General features: G+C 44.3%; 1 protein-coding gene across 2 annotated transcripts in view; it reads right to left on the bottom strand.

Moving 5' to 3' along the window:
- Positions 1 to 10,914, bottom strand: part of Ergic1 (endoplasmic reticulum-golgi intermediate compartment 1) — a 91,686-nt gene that overhangs the window by 52,152 nt on the left and 28,620 nt on the right. The window contains exon 2 of one of the 2 annotated variants that reach the window (XM_063230793.1): positions 985 to 1,073. The exons of the other annotated variant lie outside the window; for it this stretch is intronic. Coding sequence (XP_063086863.1) covers positions 985 to 1,061 — 77 coding nt within the window. The 5' untranslated portion in view covers positions 1,062 to 1,073. The remainder of the gene's footprint in view (positions 1 to 984; positions 1,074 to 10,914) is intronic. 2 annotated transcript variants of the gene reach the window in all.

The raw sequence follows: 10,914 nt of genomic DNA, 5'->3' as shown, positions 1-10,914 counted from the left end.
TTGCTGTGGGTGCCACCGCATACTCCTCCGCTGAGGGTATGTGAGAAAAGTCAGGGCTTTGGAATCACAGAGACATGGATTTAATCCTGAGCCTGTTTCACCACTGGCTATGTAAGTGTTAAAGCCCTGGATCAGACTGCAGACTGCAAAGGACCTCACTTGCCAGAGCCTCGCTTTCCTCATCTGTAAAAGTGGAGCCCTACCTAAGAGACCCTGCAAGGCTAACGAGCAGAGGAAATGTGTTTGCAGAGGATTAGATGCAGAGTTCACTAGGGAGGCGCCCACATACTTGGCTCCCTTCCCCTCTCTTGAACGTGAGCAGCAGACAGATCTCACACGGCAGAGATTTATCATCAAAGCCCTAGTACAAGACCATTCCCAGGCTCTAGGGTGGAGCTTGACTCAGTGGAATGGCTGGTGACAAGCTGGCATGTGACTCCTCTGGTGATTGGGAAACAAAATACAGTCTGCTAAGCCCAATGCAATGCCTGCCAAACTTGCATCAGGGCTGATACCTGACTCTGGGTGCTAATTACACAGGAAATGTGTTCTCACCTCAGGAGAGGAAAAGTTCCTGTGGGCTGCCAGGTTCAAAGGCACCACTTTCTCTGCTGTCTGCTCTGTGCTTTGGGCTTCTAGTGAAAGGCACCAGAAATTAGGGCTAGGGGTGTGGTAGAAAGAGAGCAGTGACGATCCCAGCTCTACACAGAAAGCTTCTAACTTGCGATAGTCTGACAGTGGTTTTACACCTGATCATGGTATAAAGGTGTCACTGTTACAGTGGATTTACTGGGACGTAGCCTCACAGTAAGTTGAGGAACCTGAAGAGGAACCAACTGGAGGTGTGGGCTAGAGGTTCTGACCTGCCACGTGAAGCCAGAACTTTCAAAATTCACATGGAAGCTCCCGACTCTCCAATTTTGGGCCAATGCAGTGCAGGATAAGAGAAGTCTGCAGATCAAACAGCATCTGCTTGTGACCCACCCTGGGCTGAGAAGGCAGAGCTGGACAGAGTCAGCCTCACATCTGAGGAAGGACACTTCGGCCAGGGGAGTGGGCATGTGGAGTCCAGACTGGAAAAACAAGCAACAGGCAGTGCTGTGAGAGCAGGGAACCTGTCCCCACCCTGGCCCAACTTGGTTATCCATACTTAGAAAGTCCCTTGCCGGACCTCAGTTTCCCTGAACATAAAACAAGAAGGTGCCCAGAGGCTCTGAAAGGTTCCTTCTGGCAGTTCCCTGAGGCTCGCGCCACCCCACGTGGCTAATGATTCAGCTTTCCGATCAAATCATCATTAGAAGCCCAGAAACAGAAAACTGGACCTCTCATTTAAAAACATATATATTGTTTCAAAATTGCATGTTTTGGTGGAAGCCAGAGCTTGCTCTGGTTGAAGGGAGGCAGAGCATCAAGATGCACAGGAAGGGGAAAGAAGGGTGGTTAGGGGGCCTGATCAAATATGGACATATATTGAGGATAATGGGGTTCAGGTGCTTTCGTGCTATAGGAAGAAGGTGCAAACGTGCTGGAGGGGAAGAAATAGGGCACTGATGTGAATTCATTCACTGGTTTTAAAACACAGACAGATACAGAACTAGACATGTACATACACATCATGTGTACTCACATCCCCTAGCTCCTTCCCTAATGCAGGTCTGGGAACTGCAACAGCTCACCAGCCATGAGCACAGCTGGCAGCCACATCTCAGCTTTTCATTCACCCCCTACTCACAGGACCCAGGGCACCCTGCACAAGTGGCTGGTTCCAGGGCTGGGAAAGGAATACACAAGATGAGCCGAGTTTCACTGTAGGTCAGAGAACAGGAAAGTGTTCAAAAAATGCAGAGGAGATCCATGGGGCAAAAGGTCAGCTTAGCAGGACTAGTGCTGGCCAAAGAAAAGGCAGTGTGAGCATCTCAATGAATAGTAAGAGGCACTGATCATTCATTGGCTAAAATAGGAAACCATGGATCTGAACACATATAGAGAAAGAAATGGATAAGGCCAAAGTCTGATGAGAAACAGAACATTACCTCCCCATAAAATTGTAATTACAAAGAAGGCATCAAGGTAACTAAGCAAGGATGTGAACATCACCAGGAAGGAGACACAGCTACCTCAGGTGTCTCCGATATGCCACACAAAAGAGGCCACAGCACTGCTTCTTTGGCAGGCAGCACAGCAACCATACCCAAGCTGGTAATAGGCCAGCATTTGTCAACAGCGTGGAGGGTACAAAGACAGAGGAACTGCCGAGGGTTACAGGAGACTAGACACATGACAACTTCATCTGATGTGGTAACCCGGCTCATCAGCGAGACAGTGCATCACATTTGAGTAAGACTTGCAATTGGTCAACAGTACTGCATAATGCTATTTCCCTAGTTTTGAAAATAGTGCTATGATTTCAGTCTTTGGGGAGCTTACATGAAGGGTATATACAAGCTGTGCTATTTTTTTACTTTGGGAGGCAAATCTGAAATTATTTCAAAACAAAAATTAAAGATATTTTTAAAAATATTATGGGCATTTTAAAACATTACAGGGAGAGATGACACCTACAACCCCTCTTAGGCTGCTATTTTTTCGCACATGCCCTGTCCCTGTCGAGTGTGCTGCATGTCAGGCCGAGTACAGAGTCTTTGTTGGGGGCAGGCATGGAGGGAGGGAGAATGAGTGGACAAAGCTGGAAGAGGGACAGTGAGACCACAGCGAAGTACAGGAGGAAACCAAAGGCAGCGAGTAAGTGATGCTACGCCACGACCACTTCCCGCCCAGGCCGGGCGCTTTGGCACACGTGTCCCATTTGCACTTCATTCTCACAGTAACCCTGCTATGTTTTTAGGGGAAAAAAGCTCGAACGGAAGCAACTTGTTCAAAGTTACTGAGCCAGTGAGGAGCACAATTACGGTTCTGAGTCCTTAGGCCGTGATCTTTCTACTGGCCCATATTTGGAACAGCTTAGGGCTTACTTACTGGAAAATTACTTTAAGGTCTTACAGTTTTACTCATTTGCTTTTCCAAAGATGCTGCCCAGAAGGAGGTGGGAATCTCTTGGAAGACAGAAACCAGTTGAAAATTCATTCATGAGGCCAGGGATAAAGCTCAACAGTACAGTGCCTGCCTGAGTTTGATTCTCAGCACAAAACAACAACAAAAACCAACAAAATTCATTCATTCAATTCAAAAGTATTTACAAAGCATCTACTGTATCCTATAGTGTTCTAGAGGGTAGGAAATGGAATTAATTAACACAGACATAGTTCCTGTCCTCATGAAACTGTCAACCTACCCAAACTTTTAGCTCCTTGGAAAGTACATTAGTACACAAAGCATACAGTAAAAATGACTCTATTTCCATGCCACAGACCCAAGCTGGTGAACAGTGGAGGGTAAAAGGACATCTGAAAAGGACCCTGATTGCAGAGCTGACCACAAGCCGCGTGAGTCAGTCGTGGATGTCACTGAGAAACCGGGCCACAATAGGCTGGTGAGAACTCCAGGCATGTGACAGTCGAGGAAGTGAGCCGTCCATCCTCTCTGGTTTGCATTAGTCAGTCCCTCGCTGTGGTGATGTGATCACTGTGGCCACCTCACCATCAAGAGAATGTGGAAGAAATGGTAAAGAGAATGGGGGAGGCAAAGGGGTGCTGAACACAAACCCAGTAGATGCCAGGGTCACGCTCGGGCTGAAGGGCTGGAACTGCTTAGCTTCACACAGAGCAGGTTGAAGGGCAGATTCTGTATTTCCCTGCCCTCCTGCAGCTTGTGAGTCTCCCTACCACAGGTCCCAGGCCTTGCTCCTTGAGCCCTTCTCCCTGCCCAGGCTTGCCCAGCCCAAGCACTTGGGGAAATTGAGCCAATGAATGGACTGGCCCAAGGATGAAGCCCACAGGCTGGCCTTCAAAATGAGAGGAAGGCCAGGCATGTGGCACATGCCTGTAATCCCTGCACTTGGGAGGCTGAGGCAGGAGATCTCTGTGAGTTTGAGACCAGCCTGGGCTACACAGCAATATCCTGTCTTTTTTTTTTTAAAAAAGTATTTAAAATAAAACAAGTCAACAGAAACCTATGAACCCCTCATACCTATCATGTCCTTGAAAAGGTTTATGGCAGTGATTTTCAAACAGGAACAAGTGAGACATTCCTAGGTAAATAGATGAAATTTGAGACCATAATCTTAGGTGAAAAAAACTGGACACGCATGTGTAAATACCGCATTGCTTCTCTGGTGTGAGAAACTGAAAGTATAAATAAGGACCAAAATATGTAATAGGTATTGTGAAATAGGAAAAAAATGTTCAAATGGGAAAAGGAACAAGGGCGGGGTTGGTGGGAGAAAAGTTAAAAATGAGAAGAAAAAGGAAAAAATGGAAACCAAGCTTTAGTAAATGGGGAGGGGAAGAAGGGTTGAAGGAAGGATAGGGAATGGGGAAAAAATCAAGTTATATCATGTACAGATACAAATTCTCTATGATGAATGTGATCATTATGCGTATCTCAAATGTATCAATAAAATCTGATTGGAAAAAAACAGGAAGGATTATGCCCCCACCCTGCCAAGGGACAGGTGACAATGTCTACAGACATTCTGGTCATCGCAGCTGGTATTGGGGATGCTGTGGGACCTTGTAGGGAGAGCCAGGGATGCTGCTGAACATCCTACAGGGCCCTGGACAGACCTCCTCAAGGAAGCATTAGCAGCCCAATGTCCACAGCGTGGAAGTGGAGAAAGCCCAGGTGGAAGAAAACTCCACGAGTAAGCTCTTCTCCCTGTTCATCCCATACTCTCTCCAAGAAGCCAGTGGCTGAAAACCAGGCAGTGAAGCAGTCCCTCCCTGCCCCTTTTACTCTGTGCCGGAGAAGGCACAGCTTACATGGAAAAAACTGGGTGAACGGGACCACAGGAAAAAGATAAGGTTCACTTAGGTGGCATTGTGACCACAACGTTGGTGCAGTAAGTACAAATGTCACTGTTTTATGCAAAAAGGTGGCAAATCTATACACGAGTTTCATCATAATGTAGGACAAAACAATGCTGTGATGCATGTCTGCATAGTAACTAGAACCAATGAGAACACAAATCACAGAACAGAAGTGCGCTTTATGCACCACCTCGAGCTGACAGAGGGAAGAACAGTCACGTAACCTGGCCCGAAATAAACACTCGTGTCTTCCCCTGCTCCCAAGCAAGGAAACTGCCCCTGGAAATGTCTGACAGGTTTCATCCGTAGTTTCTTTTCATAGCAGAATGCCTCAATTTGCTATTTTAACATTTTTACTTGGGACCTGCTCTTGCAGATGAATGTCAGATCACACTGTGGTTCGCTGTATGTGGGTGGTTACAGGGCAGCAGCCCGTGATGTCACTGTTTCCGAAGCTCAATGAAATTAGATCCATTTAGCAGCAAGTCATTGGAAGTGGTGGGTCATTCATCCCCAAAATAGCCATCAAGGCTCCTGGCTGGAGCTATGGCCTGGTCAGCCCTGCCCACTGGCCTGGCACAGCCTCCCATGCTGAGGGCCGGGGAGTTAGGTTAAAAACTTGATTTGTTCTCTGATTCTCTCCGTCTTACCACACACCACCTGCACAGGGACTGTGCTAATGTATGTGCATGTACCTGGTTGTGTACACATGCATGCACGTGTGTATTAGGGCAAAGCGGTAAGGGAACAGCCGAGTGAGTCTTCGCATCATTCTCATCCAGCCTCCCCACTGCATTCTGACCTTGACATTTAAACTGCTAATCAATGCTTAGACTGCCCTCCCCGTTGTCAAATGGAATGACTCGGTCTCCACCCCAAGTGCAGGAGCTTCTGGGGGAATCAGAGCAGCAACCGCAGCTTTGACGGCTGTTGCTCCCATTGTGAGGGCTCAGTGTGCACGAGGGCTTGAACTTGTGCCTTTACATTCATGAGCTCATTGTCACTTTGAAACCCCGTGTGCAGATAACATCATTCTTTCCACTTTATTTGCCCAAGACAAAGGGCGAGGACCTGAACTCACACTGTGCGGAGGTTAGACATCTGTTTCTAACAGGGGTGCCTGGTTGAAGAGCACCAGGTTGGGAGGCAGAGGACCGAAGGCTTGGATTTACAGGAGGTGATGACCTGCAGTACATTCAATGCTAATGATAATATATATATATATATATATATATATATATATATATATAATACTTATATATAAATTGGGGACACAGTAAGTCCCCAATTCATGAACATTCGAGTAGCAATGGTTCACCACTAGGTGAGCTAGGAACTGACCTCACATTAAGATGCAAAGAAGCTCACCCTAATTCTAAACTTAACCTTCACCCTAACCCTGTACCACCATTTTAAGGTAACTGTAAAGGTAAAATGAATTTATGTTCATTATTTTTATATGTGTTTTTTTTTAAAGCTCTACCTTGTACGTTTGTGTCAAAGGTGTACAAGACTCACTTTGTCAGACTTAATAAAGCAATCTGACTTACAGACGTTTTCCTGGAACCGAACACGTTTGTTAGTGGGGACTTACTGCACTTCTCCCCTTCCGCCCCATCCTCTCGGCCCTGGTGCCCATGTGGTGGTCGCTATCCTCAGCATGGCCTTGCATGCTGGCCTTGCAGCTCTGGCAGCCTCCACTTCTGCTCCCCTCCCAAATGTGACCTCTCCCTCCCAGAATATTCTCTCTGACCACAGAGTGCTGGCCTTTCCCCTTCCCCTCATTCCTACAAGGACCAAGTCTAGCCAAAGAAAAAGAGGAGCAAATCTGACTGCTGGGCTCCAAAAGGCCAGACAAACCACAATCCCCTCCCAAGGAAGCCTCCCCCAACTCTCTGGATAAACTCCTGGCCCTAGGAGACAGTGACAGGGTCTTCCACACCAGCAAGGGTAGGCCAGGTCACATTCGTTCCTGAATCGTAAGTGGGTCATGGAGGACCTGGCCTGCTAATGACACTCAATAAATTCCAGGTGAAAGGAAAAAATGATGCCTGCACAAAGTTATTAACCACAGCACCAGCTGCAAGAGCAAATTCCTGAAGACGGTCCAAACACGCAGGCAGAGGGGAGCGATGCATACACTCGGATCATCCAGAGAATGGAGGACGCCACATACAGCTGCTAAGGGAATGAGGAAGGCCTGTCCTCTGGCATGGGGAGGAAGGCAAAGGGCAAACGCTATGTCCTGTTAAATTTTATGAGTGTCCTTATATGTGGAGGCGTGAGGAGTACAGATAAAAGTTAGTCTACTCAATCTTCAAACAGAAAAGCACAGAGGGAGAAACTGGAAGCACATATAAATGGTTACATCTATGGTTCTTAGGAGACACATACGAAGTTAAATATTTAGGGAAAAATTTGACAAAAGAAGTGTATGAACTGTGTACTGAAAACTAGAAAATATTACTGAAGAAAATTAAAGAAAACATAAATGAACAGAGTAACACATAATGAGTCACAAGACTCAATATTGGTAAGATGACATTTCCCCCCATATTGATCTATACGTTCAACTCAACTCCAAATCTAAATTGTAAGAACCTGATTGTAAGATCTACTAAAACCTTGGGAGAAAAATAGGAGGAAATTTTTGTGATTTGAGATTAGGTACAGGGTTTTTAGATGAGCTACCATGAAAAGATGGTAAGTTAGGCTTCATTGAAAACTAAAAACTTCTGCTCTTTGAAAGGCACCATTAAAAGAATAAAAAGATAAGCCACAGTCTGGAGAAATATACATGTGAATCACATGTCTGATAAAGGATTTAAATCTAATATAGAGAACTCTGAAAATTCAATAGTAAGAAAAAAAATCCCACTTAAAAAATGAGCCAAAGATGAATAGACATTTCATCAGAGATTTACAGAGGGCAAATACCAGTCACTAGGGGAAATTCAGATTAAAACCACAATAAGACACAACTCTACACTTGCTAGAATGGTTGAAATTATAAAGGTCAATATTATCAAGTGTTGGTAATGAGAAGGAATTCACATATACCACTTAAAAGAATGTAAACTAGCAAAGCCATTTTGGAAGAGTTTGGCAATTTCATAAAAAGTCAAACTTAAACCATCATAGTCTGCTTTCTGTTGCTGTAACAAAATACTTGAGGCTGGGAAGTATATAAACAAAATTGCCAGTCCTTCCAGATCTAACTCATTCACAGAAGACTGCACTCACTCTTTCAAGACTTAATGTAAGAAAGAACTAGCCCTCATTAATCCACTCATGAGGGTGGTACTCTCCTCATGCTACTCACCTGCCCAAAGACCCACCTCCTGACACCAGCACATTGAGGAATTAAACTACAGCATGACATTTGGTGGAGACAAACCATACTCAAACCACAGCATATATCTATTATATGACCCAGCCACTCTCAGTATCTGCTCAAGAAAGATGAAACATTATGCCCACACAAAGACAGGTGTGTTTGAATATTCATAGTAGCTATATTTGTAATATTCAAAAGATGGAAACAAACCAAATCAGCAGGCAAATTGATGAAGCATGGCCTACCTGGAAAGTAGAATATTATTCAGAATAAAAAACAATGCACATTGCTACATGGAACAACATGGGTGAATCTCAAAATAACAGCTAAAACAAAACAAAACAAACCACAGTACATATGCTATGAGTCTATCTGTATAAAATTCTAGAAGATGCAAATTAGTCTGCAGTGACAGCAGATGGCTGGTTCTGGGGTGGGGGTGGGTGCATACAAGGAAGCTCTGGGGTGTAAATGGTGATGTCCATTATCTTCATTGTGATGATGGTTTCATGGGCCTACAGATATGTCAAATTTCTCAAACTGTATGTTTTAATATATATTTACTTATATACTTTATATGTGACATTATGTGTCTATTATATCTCTTTTTTGTTTTTATTGGTACCAGGGATCGAACTCACGACTGCCTGCTTGCAAGGCAGGCGCTTATGTTGCTGAGCTAAATCCCCAGCCCCTATTATACCTCAATGAAGCTGTTTAAAAAACATTTTAATAACAGCCATGATTGCAACACATCACCTCCATGATGTAATCCAGGAGCTCATAACAATACTTCAAACAACAGCAACAAAAAGCCTGGTTGGGTACCATTAGTGATGCCAAACCACTCATTTAGTCTCTGAAAATTGGTAGAAAAGAGAAAACATTTATTCTGACTTTCCTGTTACAAAAAATGCATTGGTTGGTAACCAAAGAGTTGAAGAGGGCAAAGTTCTACCTGATAGGAAAATTGCAAAGAATAAATGCAGAAGCACTTCTACTGAATCAGAAAATCGTCAGTGTGTCCCCTCTGATGAAATATTGCAACTAGGCAAGGCAAGCAATGACAGGCAACTTCCTAACACACAGCCCAGGCTGCCGCCCAAGTGAAATCTCAGCATGTCCAAGAAAAGGCAGCAGCTCTGTGGTCCTCCCAATGGGCAGCAATGCAAACACACAGCACCTTGTAACAAAGCTTCTTGCCAAGAGAACTGAGGAGTCTCATCAAGGTTTTGGATCTCGCCATTAGTTTACAGAAAATACCAGAAACAGGGCACATATTTCTTAACTCTTTTTTTTTTTTTCCGTCTTTTTGAGACAGGATCTCACTATGTAGTTCAGGCTGATCTTGAACTCACTTTGTAGCCTAGGTTGGCCTCAAACTCACAGCAATTCTCCTGCCTCAGCCTTTTGAGTGCTGGGATTTCAGGCGTGTGCCACCATACCCAGCTGCATGCTTCAATAAGTCAAAGCCATACTGTGGGAATGCTAGAGAACAAATGACCCAGATTCTCTAATAAATAAAATTTAGACGGGGAGAGGGGGGAATAGGGTGGAAAGGTTGCCAATTAGAATTTTAAGAAAGTGTTCATCACATGCAATGAGTAGGTCTCCTTGGATTCTGATTCAGTGGAACCCTAACCACTCACTTTTCCAGTCTTCCTTGTAGCATGATGTAACCACCTAACAGTTTGGATCAATGATATTTAAAGAGCGTCTGCTGGGGCCAGAGAGCATGTGATTTTAGGATCAAAGGGTAGGACATCACTGGCACTCATTCCTATCTTCTTATCTTGGATGCAAACATAACATCCGGAGCTGAGACAGCCCTTTTGGGACCACAAGTGAAAAGTTTAGCTAACAACAGAGATAAAAACTCTTTGGCATCCTTGCGATGTTGCACCAACATCAGCAGCTGCCTATCTCTAGTTGTCTTGTTCCTTGAGAAAACAAAACAAAACAAAAATAACACTAACATACTCATATATGTGCCAGCTTTTAGTCAGGTTCCCAGTTACTGCAGTCAAAAGCACTCTTTACAAATAAACTGTGAAAGAAAATACAGAGGAAATGCAAGAGCCTTGATTGACTTCTCACTATTCTTGAGGTGAAGAACAAACCGCTGTTCTCTCTACAGTAGTCCCCCGTTATCTGTGCAGGATCCATTCTAAGACCCCCAGTGGATGCCTTAAACCACAGACTGCACCAAACCCTACATATACTGTGCTTTTTTTTTTTTTTTTTCTTTTTCTTTTTCTTTTTTGTCGGTACCGGGGATTGAACTCACGACTGCCTGCTTGCAAGGCAGGCGCTTATGCTGCTGAGCTAAATCCCCAGCTCCTATATGCTGTGCTTTTAACTACACAAACCTATGACAAAATTTACATATTAGCAATGTCAATAATAAGATAATTTTAATGATATATTGTAATAAAATTGTCAGTATCACTACAGTTGTGCTTTAGGGCCATTATAAAGTAGAATAAGGCTAACTTGAACACAAGTACTGCCACAGCACAGTGGTCTGATAACCTAGATGGCTGCTAAGTGACCAGTGGGTGGAGAGGTGTGTCCGTACAGATACATGGATGAAGGGAGGATTTGCATCTTGGGCGAGATAGAACAGAGCACTGGGAGAGGTCATCATATTGA

The sequence above is a fragment of the Cavia porcellus genome, unplaced genomic scaffold (genome assembly GCF_034190915.1).
Source record: "Cavia porcellus strain 051 isolate PalLab524CR breed Dunkin Hartley unplaced genomic scaffold, mCavPor4.1 scaffold_19, whole genome shotgun sequence".
In the NCBI taxonomy this organism is placed as follows: domain Eukaryota; kingdom Metazoa; phylum Chordata; class Mammalia; order Rodentia; family Caviidae; genus Cavia; species Cavia porcellus.
Note: the sequence above shows the minus strand (reverse complement) of the source record. Positions and strands in the feature narration are given on the sequence as shown.